General features: G+C 43.8%; 2 protein-coding genes across 3 annotated transcripts in view; both read left to right on the top strand.

Moving 5' to 3' along the window:
• The window catches only part of VPS4B (vacuolar protein sorting 4 homolog B), a 29,240-nt gene extending 26,930 nt beyond the window's left edge, over positions 1-2,310 (top strand). Inside the window, exon 11 of the mRNA XM_084793177.1 lies at positions 941-2,310. Coding sequence (XP_084649303.1) covers positions 941-1,042 — 102 coding nt within the window. The 3' untranslated portion in view covers positions 1,043-2,310. The remainder of the gene's footprint in view (positions 1-940) is intronic.
• A 13,922-nt stretch (positions 2,311-16,232) lies between these two features.
• Positions 16,233-19,418, top strand: part of KDSR (3-ketodihydrosphingosine reductase) — a 33,380-nt gene continuing 30,194 nt past the window's right edge. For both annotated transcript variants that reach the window (XR_014778184.1, XM_084776547.1), the window contains exon 1: positions 16,233-16,495. Coding sequence is in view for 1 of the 2 variants with exons in the window: in XM_084776547.1 (XP_084632673.1) it covers positions 16,388-16,495 (108 nt within the window). In the remaining variant the exon portion in view is untranslated. The remainder of the gene's footprint in view (positions 16,496-19,418) is intronic.

The raw sequence follows: 19,418 nt of genomic DNA, 5'->3' as shown, positions 1-19,418 counted from the left end.
ATTGCTAATGAGCCCCCAGTTTTAAACTTCTTCTGCTGTAGCTGCCAGTTTTCAGTGTGCTTTGTGGTAGGCTTGACAGGAGTGTTTGGAGAGGAGACTTTGATGTGCTACGTAGACAGACGGCAGACCTGGATGTCTTGTTTGGAGACACAGACAACATCTGTGCTTATCTGGTTATTCAGAAATTTCTTTTTTTGAAGTCCTTGATAGATTAGATTATTTAAGTTATTGTGTTCTGTCCTGCTTTGAAAAATTGATACTAACTTAGAGTGGTTCCTTTTTTATTTGCCATGTAATTTTATAGGAAACATTCATTTTTAATGACTTTCTGGAATTGGTGTATTTTCATTATTAGTTTTACCTTTAGAAAGTTCTCATTACTCTATAGTTGTGTTTCATTTCATTCATTCGTTTGTACAACCCAGTGACTTAAAATGTATTTTTGTAGTAAAAAGGAATAAAATTTGGTAAGTACAATTCGAAAAGAACATAGTAGTATTACTACAGAGTGCAGTTTCATTGGAAGGATGAAAGTAATGTACAGGATTTTGCTGTTACTGAAGAGCTACCAGACTTGACTTTCAGAATTTGCTGTTTCAGTTACAGAATTCCACAAGGATTATAATTAAAAGTGCTAATTTCTCATGCAATTTCCCCTTTTCCTTTTGGGTTATATTTGGTGGGAAACAGACCTCTTGTTGAAGGGAAAGAGTTAGGCCAGGAATGAGTTCATGGCTGGACCATGGGAGGCATTGATCCACAGGCTGCTAGGCCTGTCCTTGCAGTAGGCAAGGAGCAAGCATGGGGACAGAGGAGTGAGGGACTTGCTGTTGGGAGTTAATTACACTGCAGATGTTCTTACTTAAGTAGTACCAAGTAACAGGACAGTTTTTACTGTGTTATGTACTCTGTTAACATCTCTCCTTCTTTTCTCTAACAGTGGGATATGCTGCGGTCACTGTCTAGCACAAAGCCTACGGTCAATGAGCAGGACTTGCTGAAATTAAAGAAGTTTACCGAGGATTTTGGCCAGGAAGGCTAACACCAAGACAGCAAGAGCATGCTCTTGTTGGTCCTTTGCCTCTCTTGGACGGCATCCAGATTATTTCCAGTAAAATCCTTTTACACAGGGAAACGCACATCTCACTTCAGCGTTCCTTTAAGTTTGTGTTGTACTTTTCCTACACTACCTGTTAAATTCTTCAATTAACAAAAATTGTAAACTTGTAAGGAAGTGAGCAGTGGCGCGAAAAACAACAGAGAACTGAGACAGTGAGGAGAGCCTCGAACTTGGCTCCATGTGCAGCTTCTAGGACTTTCATGAACGCCATTGCAGAGAACGAGCCCCCACACACACTTTTTAAAAAGGAAATTGAAATAGGGCTAACGCTAATGATATCTAAATGTCTTGAAAAAAATCTTTATGCATTTTATCAGTGTAAAGTTACTGCTTTATTAAAAATTAAAAGTGGTAGACTCTTTACTCTCAGGGATGGGCAGCAGAGTGCAGACCGCACTGTGGTGAATTGGGGGCTCCTGTTGATCGTGTAATGGGTTGGTTTTTCCTGTGTAGATTAAAAGTGATTCCTTTAGAGGCAGCGGGCTGTTGTACTCACATGACACCCTTCACTGTGCACTCAAGAGACTTTCTAAGTTGTTCATCACCTTTGCCTTGAAAAGTGTGTACTTCAGTGTCTTTGTGTAGCCAAGACTGACCAAAAGAGGTGGCAAAGAAGTATAAATTTTTTAAGAATTGTCATGAGATACTGTAATGGGAACCTTTAATAATGAGAAAATGACTTCTGTTTGGACTTTGTGATGTTTCCTGTGTATGATGTGGGTGTGTGTGTGTACATATATATAACATATATACATACATAATTTTTTTAAATATAGGATAGAGAGTCATGTCTTTGACTTTTAAGTTCAGAGAGCAGTTTGTCCTAGCCACACAAACATTAGCAGTGTGGTATTCCATGAAGCTTTAGAGACAAACTGATGTCTTATTCAGTAATGAAAGATAAACATGCCATCATGTTATTTTAGTATCTTCAAATAAGTAACCTGAGGGTTTGTATCACACGCTTGTGTACCAACACTTAGTTGTGCCTTGGACATTTGCATTGACTACCTGCACACAATTACTGGGTTAACTAGAATTGCTCTGCAGCTCTGCCATGCAAGTGCTACACAGCAATTGCATTTTAAAGTATATTGCACACAGTTTACATGCTTTGCTATATGATCGCCCTTGGGTTTTCTGTAGATTATTTTTGTTGATATTCAATAAAAATTGTAGGCCTGAAATAACAGTGTTCTTATGTGACGTAAATTGCTATAACCTACTTTTGGCTATCTTGTGTATGCTTCTTTATTCTGTGACCTTCTGCATAGGAGTAAATGTCTAAATTGGTTAAATTAAAAGAATTAATTTATGTTTATTAATGATTATATGTGAAGGAATCAAGGGTAAAAGTGCACCCTTATAATCTCATGAGTTCAAAGCTAGCCTTGTCTTTAGATGAACATTAAAATTATGCCCTTCAGCAACTACTGTTGTGAGAGCCACAAGTTATCTTGGCAGAACAATCCTGAATTCTAGATAATTGTCTACATTCTTAGTCAATGTTCTATTGCTGTGAAGAGACACCAAGACCAAGGCAACACTTACAAAGGAAAGCATTTAATTGAGGCTTGCTTATAGTTTCAGAGGTTCAGGCCATAGTCGTGGAGGGGAACATGGTGGCACGCTGGCAGACTGGGCGCTGGAGACGTCGCTGAGAGTGCTACACAGACAGCAGGAGGAGAGGGGGCCACTGGGCCTGGCTTGGGCTCCTGAAACCTCAGTACTCACCCCTAGTGATGCACTTCCTCCCCTGCTAACTAAGCATTCATTTTTTGTTTCTTTGTTTGTTTCTAGACATGGTTTCTTCTGTGTAGCCTTGGCTGTCCTGGACTTGATTTGTAGACCAAGCTGGCCTCAGAATCACAGAGATCCACCTGCCTCTGCCTTCCCAAGTGCTGGGATCAGGCATGTGCTACCACACCCTGCTTAGGGGCCATTTGTATTCAGTCACGTAGTTTGTGGATAAAACACACATAAACTTAGTTGTTTAAATACAGTTGAAAGTGAGAAATTTCTGTGATTCCGAAGTTCAAAGAACTATATGAATTAGCCAAATATATGAGCAAATGATATGTAGTAGCAATAGTGTTGATAAATGTATATAGCCCTGGGTGGCTTGAAACTCATAATGTAGGCCATGCTGGCCTCAAACTCACAATTGCTTCCCACCTGCTTTTCCCATGTGCTAAAGGTGTGCACCATTACCCTCAGCCCCTCACACTTGATTCTTTTTTGTTTGTTTGTTTTGCTTTTTGTTTTTTTTCCCCCCAAGACAGGGTTTCTCTGTGTAACTTTGGCTGTCTTGAACTCACTTTTTAGACCAGGCTGGCCTCGAGCTCACAGAGATCTACCTGCCTCTACATCCCAGAGTGCTGGGATTATAGGCGTGGGCCACCGCACCTGGCCTCACACTTGATTTTTATATGTCCTTTAAGACCTCTGTGTTGCTGTGACATGGAGTTATTGCTCCATTCCCTAAATCTATTTTTAGGGAATAGGTTTATTTATGGAATCTAATATCTTTACACTTCCGGAATGGTAGACTTCATAAGTCATTTGCATGTGTTTAAAAATTTTAAATTGTGTGTCCATCTGTTTCACGATATGTGGGGATACACGTGTGGATTTCAGAATGCCTTTATGGAGTGAGTTCTCTCCTTCCCTTTGTAAGTTTACGTTGTCAGGCTTGCCTGGCAAATGCTTCTGTGCACTGAGCCGTCTTCCCAACCCTTTATGTGTTCTTGTGTGGAAAAGCAGAAGAGCCTGCGTGTACATGCTCTGCTTCTCAGGGTTATGACCGTTAGTTTTAGGTAGACATCTGAGCAAACAAGAAGACCCTCGCGGCTGCTCATCTTTATGAGCTGCACACTACACGGCTAAAAGTGTTTTTGCTCTACTCTTAAAACATCGCAGACGCAGGTTGTCCAGTATGCCAGCAGAGAATTGACTTCTGAGTTCACTGTCTGCTGGCAGGAAGCCAAGACAAGTGCAGCTCACACTGCAAAGCACCCTTTGCCACTGCTGTGAGATGGAAGAAACGAAGTTGCACCAGGAGCCAAGTATTGCCTGTAGGTTTCTTTTGGTAGGGCTGGGACTTGGAGGAGTAGCTGCTCTTCCCTTATATTGATTGAGATGAAATCTCTATTCATTGTCTGATACCAAGTGATCCATCGCAGCCTAGCCAGGTGCTAGGACTGTAAGCACATGGTACCCAGCCCAGGTTATAATGAATATTGCTTATAGCAGGAGATTTTGTATATCTGATAAAAATGTGTGAAAAGTAACAAACATGTTAGAGTGTATGTTTTGAAATTTGCATAAAGTATAAAATGATAGAGCATGCACATTGTCCCAACTTTAACATGCGACATACTTAGCTTAAATAGAAACACGCACACACTTGTTAAATGGAGGAGGCAGTAGAGGGAAGAGCTAACAGTACTTAAATCTAGTGATAGGAATACCAGGGAATATGGGTACATACTTACAAATATTCGTAGTATCCCCAAATAGAAGTTAGTATGAATGACAAGTTGGTAGCTGATGATGGGAATTAGTCTCCAGCTCTGCAACTGAATAGCAGAATATGTTTTTGTAAGACAGAAAAAAAAAAAAACCAGCATCACAAAGTCATCAGACAAATATCCCCTGAAGAGTTTCTGTGCATCCATCCAATCTGCCTTCCTGGTCTGAGGCTTCTCTAGCCTCCACTACGGGAACACAGATGGGGAGATCCCGTTTCCTTCATCCCTAATCCAAGGCTTGGTGGCTGCAGCCATTCCAGTCCTTCACTTTGAATGCCTAGAACCAAAATGAGCAAGGCATTAAAAATAGGGTTGTATTTTGCTGGTGGCACACACCTTTAATCCCAGCACTCGGCGGGATCTCTTGAGTTCGAGGCCAGCTTACTCTAACAGAATGAGTTCCAGGACAGCCAGGGCTACACAGGAAAAGGATAGGATAGGATAGGGTTGTGGTTGACAATTGCATCTAATAGGAAACTAGTCAGTGTCTGTTTTAAGTGTTCAGGGAGGGGACATTGGGAAGCCTCTTGGCAGCTGCAATAGAATCCAAATGAAAACTTTAAGAGCAACTGGTGGAGATTATGGCAAGGATAGAAACCTTGGGATCTCCCTTGACTACGCTAGACATTTCTTGTAGTCAAGAGTACTAAAATAATCTAGATTGTATTTGATCTTGCCAGTTTCCAAACTGTGTTAGTTGGATACCCAGACTCCCATATTTTTATAATGAGGAGGAAAAGTCAATAGCAAAAGAGCAAGCTATGAATGTATGTATTTGTAACATGTATAAGAACATGAGTAATTAGGAAGGCATGTGAAAATCGATCATTTCTGTTAGTCAACCAGAAAAAAAGTTTCCCAATTCAAGCATAGGGGGATCACGTTGGCTTAGTGGTTGAGAGGATTTGCTGTTCTCGCAGAGGGCTGGAGTTTGGTCCCCAGCACCCAAATGGTAGCTCACCACCATCATCCCGTAGGCACAAATGTGCCTCATACACATGCAATAAGTATTTTTTAATTCAAATTCAAATGTAACATATCAATATGAGATCCCTTGAGATTCTGCACTGTGTTGTGCCTGAGCTGCTGCTGGTGGTTTTAGGCACTTGCTTGACTGGTTGAGGAAATTGAGCTTAACAGGGCATACTCAATTCTAATCATGTAAGAACAAGTAGTCAACAACTGTGGGAAGAAGAAAGCTGGAGAAAACTGATTATGTCAGTGTCACCCACAAAGCTCCGAATCCATCCCCTAAATCAAAGCTTAGATAGGTAAATGAAACAGTGAACAATGCGTCTAATGTCAATAAATCAATGTAAAGTATAAGAAGGCATGGGATAACTCAACTTATTTCAATCTGTATTGTATTGTACTTAAAGCAGTCCAAAATACCACGGCCCAGGAATTCAGGCATAGTTTTTCTGTTCTCACCAAGTGTCTCATATACAGTTACCTGAAGGATACCAGTGAGCTAGAAGCTCTAGGCCTTGGCTCAACATCTCTCTCCATGAAAGCTCAAGACTTCTGCCTGTGGTCTTCCAAGACACCCTGGCCTGTGCTTCCGCACAGTGGTGGCCTGAGAGGAGTTACTGCTGCATGCCTGTGACTGAAAGTTGCTGAGCAAGTACACCATCCAGCAAATTGGAGCTGTACCATCTTCACCAGCTAGGCTCAAAAGTCACGGTCACCATACCCTTGGTTGACATCACAAAAGATCAAGTTCCTGGAACTGTCACTAGAAGGAATGTCGAGATTATAAGAAAAGTGTGGGTTAGAAAACTGTGATGGACTTCCCAATCATTTGCAATATGAAATGTCTTTAAAAAGTGTCCTCAGCAAAAGTTGTAATCTGAACCTAATCTACCAGTGACCTAATTACTAAGTCTACTGGGAAGAGTACACGGGATGTCACAATATGTGGGACACTACAGAAAATGGGCTGGTTTCTCCAAAAAGCCAGTGCTATGGGGGAAAATAGATTAGTGATGTCCATGATCTTCTTTAAATGCAATTCAAGACAGCAGAGTATTTGAGCCTGGATTGGACCCTGCTTTATAACAAGGGAAGGTGGAACTGAAAAGGTATGTATGGAATATTAGACAAGATTCCAGACATGAGTTCTCTCAGGCATAACAACGCTACTGCTATTGTGTGTGTGGTGGCCAGTGCTGGCCTTGATTTAAAAGGCCCATGCTGAACTAGGCAGGTGAGGAAAGAGATGAATTAGCCTAATGTTCTTAACTTGTTTTGAAATCACACCCACACCCCCTCCCCACCCTACACATACTCCCCCCAACACCCCCTCCCCAGCACACACACCTCAAACATATACTGGGACTGGAAGAGTTGGAGGAGGGGAAGCCAAGTCTTACATGGCTAGTGCATGGCATTGCCTGCACACTTAGCACCAGCGTGTGAGTCGTCAGAACGAATCCGTGCTGCTGTCTCCCACCATGCATCTGGACACCGTTCTTTTCTGAACGCTGAGGCTCTGAATATAGAAATGCCTAGGAAGTTGCCAGAACTGTAGGACATCACTACTCAATCCAAAAATGTCTATAAAATTCTCAGTGCATTCCTTTGTTTATTTGAGTTTGTGTGGGGGGCGTTATTTGTTTTAAAGATTTTATTAAAAAAATAAAGATTTTATTTATTTATTTATTTATTTATTTATTATGTATACAATGTTCTGCCTGCATGTAATACCTGCAGGCCAGAGGAGGACATCAGATCCCAGGACAGGTGGTTGTGAGCCACCATGTGGTTGCTGGGAATTTAACTCAGGGCCTTTGGAAGAACAGACAGTGCTCTTAACCTCTGAGGTCTCTCTCTCCAGCCCTGCCATTGCATTCTTAAAGCTTGAGATGGCAAGGTGATTACACAAACTATCAATGTGTGGGAAAGTCCAGAATATTACACACACAAAAAAAATTAGCTACAACTGAAAATACACCAAGATGCTAGTTACATAGGGAAGGAGTAATAAAAATGCAAGAAGAGGGTTGGTCTAGCACTACTGTAATCAGCTGTCAGTATCTATTCGTCTCCAAACTGATGTTCAAACATGAATAAGCACCATTCCTCTAAGAGAATATTAGTTTCTCCAGATTCCTGCTGTGGGTTTCAATACAACACAGAGAATAACCTTTGGCCTTTTCCCCCCCATAGCTGTTAACTGAACCTTCCACAAGGTGTAATGCAGATTCCAATTTATGAAGTGAGATAGGGAAAGACATCATAGTTACATGGGATCACTAATTCCAGGTCCGCTATGCTTAAGGAAGGCTGTTAGCCTTGCTTAGATCTCTGCTGCCTCAAAACACTGTACCACGTCATAGAGAGATGTATATGCAGTTTCAAAAGAAAAAACTCCACCCTTTTAATACATTGGCCAACATTTAAATGGTGTAAGTACAGATAAAGCTCAGTGTGTGCGCCCCCCCATCTTTCCTTCTCCTCCTCCTCCTTCTCCTCCTCCTCCTCTCTCTTCTCTCTTATTTAAATAAGCCAAATATGCCTTTTAACCTAGCCAAAATCAACAGCTTTTGAATAATGAGAGACCTTGCCTCAAAGGCAGTCAGGCAGATAGTGAGTGATGGGGAAAACCCTCAACATCTTCCCCTGGCTTTCACATGTGTGCTTGTGACCATGCACACTGCACACGGTATAGAGGGATTTTAATCCAGCAACGTAGCTCCTCTGGCTAGAATACAGACATGCCCTTCAAACAGTCCTTTAATCCCAAACAATGAAAGTAAAGTCAGTTTGTGTGAGGGAGCACCCATGTTTGAAAGTGATGTCTAATCAAGTGGCAGCCAAAGTGGTGAATCAGAGCAAGATTTGACAGAATGAGTCATGATAGGATATGCCCAACTCTCACCCAGAGACAGAAAAAAGAGGACTTGGGAGTGTGACACAGAGGGAGAGGGAGGAGGCAGTTCTACCAGGTTGCAGAGAGACAAAGCTAGACATAGGTGAAGACAGAATGAGAAGGAGAATGAGGAGCCGGAAGATTACAACAGATTGCTAGAGTCAGTTTAAAGCCAAGCAGAGCAGTTCAGTCAGAAACTCAGAGAAGCCAGTTTGAATCAGTCAGCTTGGAGAGGAGTTTGAGGCAGAACAGCTGAGTTGAACAAGCCAGCCAGAGCTTAGAACGAACTAGAAATAAAAGGTGGGCTTATTCAGCAGTAATCTCAGAGGCCAAAATAATTGTAGGCTAGAGTTAGTTTGGAGCCAAGCAGAGCAATTCACTGAGAAACCAAGAGAAGCCAGTTTGAATCAGTCAGCTTGGAGAGGAGTTTGAGCTAGAACAGATAAATTGAGCCAACCACCCAGAGTTCAGAAAGAGCTAGAAAGAATGAGTTTATTTAGCAGTAAGTCTCAGAGGCTGAAAACATTCCAGGCCTAAATTAGATTGTACAGAGGCTAGTAGCTTCCAGGACTAAGCCTGGGTTAGCTGACTGAGGCAGTAAGCCTCCAAGATGACTATTACATCAGGAGAATAAAAATTATTTCTACAACACACAAGCATGTACTACACACAGAAAGAACCTTTGCCCAAATTACATACTGCAGTCCTTCCCCAGACTCATGGCCCTGCCAGTTCCTCTGAGACTTCACTTCTAAGGGCAGCAGCTGGCATAGGAGAGTGATGACTCCAACCCACAGACAACCAAGACTTGTGAGATGAGGCTATGTCCACATTCCTTCTCCCTGATTGCTCTGAAAGCCACATAGCTTGATCTTTTCAGTGGCAGCTGAGGTGAGAGAGAGGCGGGGGGGTGGGGGGGGTGGGGAGGGAGAGGGAGACAGAGAGGGAGAGGGAGGGAGGGAGGGAGGGAGAGAGCAAAGAGATGGGAAATTTGCATTTTATAGACAATTATGTTTGGTCTCTTTATATGAGTCAAGGGAGCATAACAGCCTGGCTGCCTTCACATGGGAATGGAAAATACACAGAAGAACAACGATTATTTTAGTAAACTCTACCAAATATTGTGAAGTTATATCAAGAAAATTTCATGAGGAAAGTCTTGGGCCAAAATGTAATGGGAGCTATGTCTGAGTAATAAAATGAATTCATTTGTTTTTCTTGTTTTCTATATTTCATGAAGTATTGTTTCTGCTTTTTAAAAATTATGGTAAAAATGTCACAGAATTTGCCATTGCAATCCTTTTTAAGTGTGTGATAATTCAGTACGGTCAGTATTGTTCAGCCATCAGTATTAGTCATCTCTAGGACTTTGTCATCATTCCACATATAGTAACTCCTCATCCCCTTGCCACTCTCAGCACCAGGTAACCTATTCCACCATTTTTATGAATATCTATGCATCATGCTAAATGAATTAAATCAGACCCTGAGGGCATCCGGCTTGTTTCACCAAGCAAAATGTCTTCAGGATTCAGAAAACTAGCAGGGTACAGATTTTCACTCCCTTCTAACACTGGTTAATCCTCCATTTTGGGAGTAACCTGTAGCTAGGTTTTTGGAGCTTTCCTAGCTTTGAGTGCCTGTGAACACCATTGTTATGAACAGTGATGTGTAAGTGTCTGTCTGCCTCCCAGTTTTCAGTTGTTCTCCATCCATCCCCAGCAGCAGATCTTGTGGGTATTAATGTGGGTCATATAGTGCTTCTATGTTGGACTTTTGAGGACCCATTAAGCAGCTCCATCATTTTACATTTTAACCAGCAACACATGAGACTTCAAGTTTCTCTTCATTCTTGTCAACCTTAGATATTATCCATTTTGTTTGTACTCATCATCCATCATGATGAGTACAAAGTGAATTGTTTTTAACATCAGAAAAGGCTAACTAAGTTTACAGCAACCAAGAGTGAGGTGGCAATCTGTGCTTGAGTGTTGGCAATAGGAATGTGGCCCATTGAAAGCTTCTGCAGCTCATAGACTGTTGCATGGCAATTTTTACTATAGTTTACTGCAGTCTGATGTAAGACAATTTTTTTTTGCTGTAGTTTAGTATAGTCTGTTGTTATAAAGCAATTTTCACTACAGTTTTTTGTAACTATTATTTTGTTTCCAAGGTTCTTAAAATTTAGATTTTTTAAAAAAAATGTTGTCTTAAAATATTATATATTTTGATTATTTTTTATTATCTCCTTTAGTCTTATGCCAAAGCTGAGCCCCTGACTTGCTCAGTCAGCCTAGATGGGTCTTGCAGCTCTTTATAGGAGGTATACTGTATGAATATAACAGTAGTGGTGAGTTCAGCTTGTGCCTGAGGATCCCATAGGCCAGATCCATGCAATCACTGCCCACACACATTCCTACCCTATTGTTCCAAAAAGAACCCTGGGCTGTGTGCAGGAGAGAAGAGGTTAGTACGCCACGAAATGAAGAAATCACTTAGGATTTTAAAAATTGTTCTTGAATTTTCCAAGTGTAGGAGGAATCTCTTGTGTCTGTATGAAAGTGTCACCTGTCAAGAAAAAAACCAAAAAACAAAACAAGAAACAAAAAACCCATGGCCTACAGGAAAGGGTGGAAGAGAAGGCAGGACATCTGGACAGCAGAAAGAATTCTGGGATAGAGCCAGGCAAGGGAAATTCACCTAAGAAGACGAGAGGGTAGACACATGGTACCTGAGCAGAGCTAACCGGCCACATGGCAGAATGTAGGTTAGCATAAAGGGTTATTTTAAGCCATGAGCTAGTCAGAGAAGAGCCTAGCTATATGGCCTAAGTATTTGTAAATAAATGGTGAGTCTCACGAGTCATTATTCTGGGAGCTTGAGGACCAGGGGGAAAAGCATGCACCCTACTACATCCAAGAGTAAGTGTGCATGCCCATGCTTGCACATTCTTCTCACACCTCTGTAATTTGGTCTAGAATCTGACCATGTTTATTTTGCCTTTTGGATAATCCAAATGCTAAAATTGGAGGACAATACAACTCACATCTGGATTTTGTAATACCTAAGAAGGGAAGTCATCAGGAGTTTGGAGGCAGGAGGGATGCTTGTTTGCCAAAGACAACAAGGAGTGTTCCCCAACTGTCAATACGTAATACCTCCATACAGCAACCAAAACAAGAAATTGCCCTTGGTATACTGATAGCCCAAATAGAGCTCTTTATACATGCCAGCAAACGTCTCACTGATAACATTATTCTGTACCAGGATTTGCCCTGGAGTCCCAGAACTTAACACATTTAGACACCGAATTTTTCTTTTTCTGTTTTTGTTTTGTTTTGTTTTGTTTTTAGCGTAACTATAGCAGATGCCAGGACGAGTGAAGACCACTATCTCAGGTTTAGAAATTATAGGGTTGAAGGGGGGCCAGAGAGGTTTCCCTTCTGTTCTCTTACTTTCCACTGGGATAAACTGACAAAAAGGAAATAAAGTACACAGAGGAAAGTACTTAATATTTCAGCAAGGGAGCCAATCCCAGGGGTCTGGTTGCCCACTAGCCCAAGTCTTTTCTGAGGCTTTTACACTTCCCATCAGCAGAGAGGAATGGAAGATGTAGAGTTGAGTTGTGAATTACTGGGCAAATGAGACAGGTGCTACCTTTGGACCCTGAGTGATCCCTCAGGTATGCATACTGCCCTGTGATGGAAGTCTGTCCAGGTATGGCTATACATCTTCAGCCTTTTCCCAAAGACATGGGACTATGTTCTTTTTAAAAGTCTGCTCTGAATATAGATAAAATTCCAGAGGCTCTTTCTGATCATGGGTAAACTGAATACGCCTTTCTTACAGCAAATGGAGACCGACCATCACAGAAAACCACACTGGACATAATGCAGAGGTCAGTGTATCTTGCCCAATCCCAGTGCATAATCTACATCACAGCGCCTGCGACATCAGTAAACATCATAGAAGGTGTGTGTGTGGGGGGGGGGGCGAGATTATAAGAGCCATAATGCTAGGACATTTGCTGTGAAATAATCTCGCAGAGAATAAGACCTGAACAATGCCACTATCAATGGCATGATAATGCGGAAGGCGGAAATCTCATGGAGTCACTTCCACCCCTGGACTTTTGAACTACGCAAGCCCCCCTAAGGGAAGTTGGGTATCATTCTCTTAAGGTTTTTTCGAGCAGATTTGGATGAATAATACCTTTGTCAGAGCCCAAATAAAATTGGTGAAAATGGGCTGGAGAGGTAGCTCAGAGGTTAAGAGCACCATTTGCTCTTCCAAAGGTCCTGAGTTCAATTGCCAGCAACCACATGGTGGCTCACAACCATCTATAATGAGATCTGGTGTCCTCTTCTGGTGTGTAGGTGCACATGCAGGCAGAACATTGTAGAACATTGTATAAATAATAAATAAATAAATAGATCTTTTGAAAAAATTGGTGAAAATGGTTAATTAAGCTAGGAATAGCATTTGTGGTCCAGTTTCTAAATGTTGAGAAATTCTAGGTTTAATTAAAAGTCCTGTGTGGGGCAGTCTGAATTGCTGAAGCAATTAGGATTGGAAGCTTTCTGCAAAGTTGTCCTGGGCACTGTCCTGTTCTGATGAGGACCAGCACCTGAAGCAGTGGTGCTGGAACATGAAGGATGCAGGATGTTAGTGTCCAACATTCTGAGAGGAATCCATCCTGTCAGGTCTGATCCAGCACCAGTGTCTGGATTCTTTTGTTCTGAAAGCAATTCCTCACAAGCATCATAGTCCTAAAATTATAAGTATACAAGGTGTGCTTGGTGCACAGAAAATTAATGCTCGTCCTCTGCTCTTTGTATTAGCAGAAGACATCTATAAATCTTCATTCCTGTACAAAGAATGGCATCTAATAATAAATCACATGGATTCTGTAGCCGACAAGAAGTGTTGTCTATGCATAGACATTCATGTCTCAGCCAGTCTCAGAGCTATTCCCATGTAGTGAGATTAGCAATATAAGTTACCTGCTTGTTCTGCAATTTGAATTCTTGACATCCCTCATCCCTTCCCAATCCCTCTCCCTCCCTTACCCTCCCTCCCTCCCTCCCTTCCTCCCTCCCTCCCTCCCTCCTTCCCTCATCCCCTCTCCCTCCCACCCGTAGTCCTTAGGAAAGGGAGCCCTCCTACCCTAACATCTGACTTCAGTCTATCAAGTCTCATCTGTACTACTTCTGTGGCCTCACAAGGTTGCCCTGCCAGGGGGGAGTGATCAATATTTGGGGGCCAGAGTCCATGTCAGGAATCATCTCTACTCCCTATTTTGTGGGACCCACAAGGAGACTGTCCTGCCTACCTACTTCATCCGGGCAGAGGGAACACTGTTCGCTTTCAAGTTTGAAATGTACTATCTCGCCATGACACAGCATCACAGGGCACTGTTTGGTGAGATTATAATATCCTATTGTTGTTAAGAAATAGAGTCAGATTCCTCTGGCTCTCCAATGGGTCCTGCAAGTCTTACAGATTTGTTTTGCTAAAGTGAGCTCTGCCCAAAGGTTAGGTGTTAGTATACTTGTCAAGAATTCCCCCCTATCTGGAAAGTAAGCTGTTTCTTTGCTTTGGGGAGGTTTCATAGAAGTGCCTTTGTTCAATGGAGGCTGACCAAATAAGGAGCTTAGGGAGGAGGCTGATGGTGCCAGCAAGATGAGCCAAGTCATTTAGGTGCCTGTCTTGTACCCTGCATCACCAGTTCCAGCACACTGACATTTTTCAGTCAAGACTATATAGTGAGGTACCAATCAAAATTCTAGACCCGGAAGCGCAGGTGAGTTTCCTTGGTTGGCAGTACTAAGCACATTGCCATACATCAAGCCTGCCTTAGCTACAAGAGATCATCTCAGAAAAAAACAAAACAACCACAACGAAAGAGTTAAAAGGTAGAGGCTCACGGCTAGGTTCTGTCCAGGTCCAGTTCATCGTGATCTCATGACCGAAGTTACCACATTACCAAATTAGCCTGGCAGGTTCCCCCTTGGAGTCTGTTGGGTCTCAGAGAATGGCACTTCAACGGTGGCTACAAGAACAGATTTGTGCTTGAACCCTCCATACTTTGCCCTGTGCACTGCTTTTCTCGGAGGACTCTGAGCTGTGTCCTTTCCCTGTGATGAACATAACCATGGTGGAACAGGGTCTTCTGGAGTGCTGGGAGTCCATCCAGCCAATGACCCTTCAACCGACAGCTTTGGGGACCCTTTAACTTTCAACTAGTTTTACAAGTCCTGGGGACTGTGTTCACAAAGCTAGCAGCTTAACTAACACTGCTCACTGAGATCAATGGGAGAAAAAAGATCAACATTCCTTTTGCTATTTGGAAACAACTGCATTTTTTTAAAAGATATTTACCAACAAAACAAACAACCTCTACAGAAATCTGATGTTCTCTCAGTGGAAAGGTTTTAGTAATCCAGAGGATAGGAGACGGTTGGAAAGTCTGGAACAGACTGGCAAGACCCCTCAAAGTGCTGAAGAAGAGCTGCTTGACAGTCAGCCATTGACATAGGTCTAAGCACAAGAGAAACAAACACACACATACATAAAAGCTTGGAGGTGAAAGTTCAACCTGCCATAAATTTGAGGCTTACCACCCTAAGGGTATGGCACAGTATCATAGGGCAGTGTTGAGATTACAGTATTCTACTGATGTTGAGAAATAGACTTAAGAGTCCTCTGGCTCCCCAATGGTTTGTTTTGCTAAAGTGAGCTCTGCCCAAAGAGTAGACGGAAGCTACTTATCAAGAATTCACCCTTTCCAGAATGTAAGTTCTTTTTTTTAGGGGGTGAGGGAGTGGGGGAGGAGTGTCTAATAGAAATGTCTTTGTTTAAAGGAGGTTGGCCAAACATGATCTTAGGATAAATTTATTCAGTGAGTGTGATAATGGTGGTGAATGCCAGGGCACACTACTGGAGGTCAGAGGACAGCCTGCTTTCTTCTCTCATGTAGGCTCCATGGTACCCAACACATGTCTTCAGGCTTGGTAGCAAGAGCCCTTACCTGTTGACCCAGTAGCATTGTTTTTGTTTTCGATTTGAGCAAAAAGTGATGAATGAAAAAAAAATGTGGTCTAGCTTACAGTACTATACCATCGGCAGTACTTAAATAAAATACTGATAGGCATACTATGGAAAAAATCTTAAACGCCTTATAATAAGTCAAAGAAGCCAGTCACAACTCCGTTTATATAAATAGGCAATTCGTGAGACAAGTTTGTGATTGCCTGTAACTGGCCAAGGTTTAAAAGAAACTGGGGTGTGCCTGCAATTGTCTACAGGGTTGCTGGGAAGGATGATAAATTGATTGTGGAGATAGTTTAGAGACTCTCTATACTAAAACCACTTTAAATCAGTGAATTGGACGGTGTGATAGGCCAATTAAATCTCCGCAACAGTGGCTTTGTTTTCTTTTGCATCTGCCTTGGTAACGAGGTGAGCAGTGTTCTCGGCGAAATTCAATGATCAAAAATCCAAATCAAGGTGCAAAGCGAAAGGGAGCATTTTCTAAATGAGTCAGGAGTATATGAATTGGAACCTGGGATTTCAGAGTGGAATCGCAGGACGTTGGCACAGAACAACAAGATCGGGGATCCGAAAGCCACCATTTGCAAGCCTCCTACGCCGTGGGCGGACCCACGGGGCGGCAAGGTCCCCGGAGCCTAAGCACGGAGAGCCTGCGCAGCCGGTAGGGCGCTGGCCCAGAAGCCAGTATGACGGCGAGGCCGCCCGGCCCGGCTCCTCCTCTTCCCCTCGCCGCGGTCCCGCCCTCGAACTACAAATCCAAACACTGCCGGCTGCCGGTGCACGTGATCTTCCTGTAGTCGCTCCTGCGGAGAGATGCTGCTGCTGGCCGCCGCCGGCCTCGTGGCCTTCGTGCTGCTCCTCTATATGGTGTCGCCGCTCATCAGCCCCAAGCCCCTCGCGCTGCCCGGCGCGCACGTAGTGGTGAGTGGCCTCCTGTCGCTGAGCTTGCCCGGGGCTGCTTGGCGGACTCGGGCCACCGTGGCCACGGTGCCGGGAAGGGGCGGTTGAGTGGGGAGGGTCACCTGCCGCCTTCGCCCCGGCACTGCCCTGCCCTGCCAGGCCTCGGGAACCCGCGCTCCGCGGCGCCAGGCAGGAACCCGCCCTCCGAGACGCCAGGCTCCCCCGTGAGCTGCAGGACAGTGTCACCGGGAAGGCGCCAGCTGAGTTACCGAGGCTCTGGGACTCCGTGCTGCTCGCTGATCCCCGGAGCGTCCCTGGTTGCTTGCGGCTGTTTGGGTCTTCAGTTTTCCCACATGAGTCAACAGAGACTGAGAAACTTCGCCAAGGACATGGCGGCGGTCGGTAGCTGGCAGGATAAGGGCGTGAACCCTGTTGGGAGAAGCCACTGCCGGGGAGTCCTAAGGAGCCCGCTCCAAGGAAGGGTTCGGGCCTCTGGGACTGATCCAGGCAGCTGAGACTGGAGGGTGGCGTGTGCAAGTGGCAAAGAGCCAGAGGGTTCTAGGAAGTGACACACCTGAGGCCTGGCAGCTGGGACCAGCAGGCTTGTCTCTGGCTTAGCAAGCTCTTCTGATTATGGCTCCAGTGCAGTCCTTTAGCATCTTTCCCAAGTCGGAAGGATGAACTAACAAGCTTGGTTAGAGCCAAGATGGAAGGCGCCATGAGTGTTTTGTTTTGTTTTGTCCGGAACCTCGCACATTTCCTAATGTGAATGATGCTTAGTTATGCTACCCCACAGCCCCCACCCCCAATCTCACAGCTTCAACCCTGGCAGTTTCTCACCCACGTCTTAGATGGACCTCAAAACCCGAGGCAAGGAGTTGTAAATAAGGATAGCTAGCTTGCAAACTGGCAGCGCGCATCCCCGTGGTGCCCACAGGTGACTTACAGGAGCGCATCCAAGTGATTCCCAATCAGTTGTTACAGAATAGGATGGCTATTTATCTTAGTGTGCTTTATCCCAAACAAGGGCTTGTGGGTGACTACATGTGTCAGCATTAATTTGCCTTTTGTAAAATTACTGGTTTATTCCCAGCTTCTGTTACACATGGTGTGGAAGGAGTTACATTTTAAAAAAAAAAAAAGGAAAAACCCAAACTTCACAGTCAGGCCATAAGAGAACTTCTGTTACAAAATCATGGCTTAAAAGGTTGAAGTTAAGCGCTGGGGGTGGGGGGGGTGGGGAGGGAATGGCTCAGCTGGTAAAGTGATTGCCATGAGTTGGGGTTCCCAGCACTCACATGGACACTGGGCCTTTGTCTGTAACCCCAAGACTAGAAAGACTTAGCCCAAGACTTGGCCATGACACTGGGGCCAAGACCTGTAGAACCCTGAGCTTCACTGGCCAGCTTATCTATATGTGTGTATCAGCGAGAACCAGAAATTAAGGTGCAGGGTGACTGAGCAAACATACAGCGCTGACTTCTGGCCTCTGCACAGGTGCACCTACATACACACAAGGCTGAATTGTTTCACCACTTGTGCCTGACTAAAGCAGCTCAGCTCCCCGCAAGGGGAGGAGAGCCAAAGTCAGAATGAAACGTTTGATTCAGTATTTACAAGGTGCTGTCAGTAACCCTGATACGTGTTCTTTCGTCTCCCAGTCACACTCACGGGGTGGGGGTGGGGGGGCATGAGGGCTGTTTCCATAGACAAGAAATTCTTTTTTTCCTCCCAACGTTTTTTATTGATTATTTTGTAACTTCACATAATGTTCCCAGATCCCACTCCCTTCTCAGTCCTCCCCAGGTCCTCAGTCAGGATGCTGCATGAATACAATAAATTATGTGTCTATGTATATGTATATACATATATCACTGTAAATGACATGGCATGAATTAGTCATATGATGTCAGGGTCGTGCTTTATTAATATCCCGAGAAGAGGAGCATGTGATTTCGTTGAGAGCAGTTATCAGGAGAGTAAGAAGAATCCTCTCCATCTATCTGTGTGTCAGCGTGAACAACTTGTAATTATTTTCTGCTTCGTTTTTTAGGGCAGTTCCCATTGCTGGCGCCCTGTCTGATCGCAGCAGTGACGCTGTGCTGGCCTTCTCATGCTCTAGATGTTTGTTTCAGAGCTTCTTGCTGGCTGCCTCAGAGTAGTGCTCCCAGCAGCAGGCAAGCTCCTGGTGCCCTCAGTGGGAGCTGCATGCAGTGCTTAAAGAGATGGAATCGTTTCGATTGTATTTGTAGTGATCAATAAGGAGTGATAAGGAAGGGAAGTTAGGCACCAGAGTACGTGAGAAAGTCATACCCCACTCTCCACTCAACTGTGGAGAATGTTCTGACCATTGGCTAGATCTGGGTAGGGGTTTAAGGTTTACCGCCTGTATTGTCCTTGGCTGGTGCCTTAGTTTGAGCGGGACCCCTGTGCCCAAATCTGCCTATCATAATGTTCTACTTGTAGGCTTCTAGGACCCTCTGGATCCTTCTACTTTGCCATTCTTCCATGCTTCTCTCATCTAGAGTCCCAATAGGATGCCCTCCCCTCTGTCTCAGTTTCCTGGTAAGTGAAGGCTTCCGTGGGACATGCCCCTTAGGCTAATATGCAGATATAAGTGAGTATATACCATTTGAGTCTTTCTGCTTCTGGGTTAACTCACTCATTATGATCATTTCTAGCTCAATCCATTTATCTACAAATTTTGGGAATTCCTTGTTTTTAATAGCTGAATAGTATTCCATAGTGTATATGTACCACAGTTTCTTTATCCATTCTTCTATTGATGGACACTTAGGCTGTTTCCATGTTCTGGCTATTATGAATAAGGCTGCTATGAACATGGTTGAGCAAATTTTTTTTTTTTTTTTGGTTTTTCAAGACAGGGTCTCTCTGTAGCCTTGGCTGTCCTAGACTCACTTTGTAGACCAGGCTGGCCTCGAAC

The sequence above is a fragment of the Acomys minous genome (genome assembly GCF_964271855.1).
Source record: "Acomys minous genome assembly, chromosome: 1".
NCBI classification, from domain to species: Eukaryota; Metazoa; Chordata; class Mammalia; order Rodentia; family Muridae; genus Acomys; species Acomys minous.
Note: the sequence above shows the minus strand (reverse complement) of the source record. Positions and strands in the feature narration are given on the sequence as shown.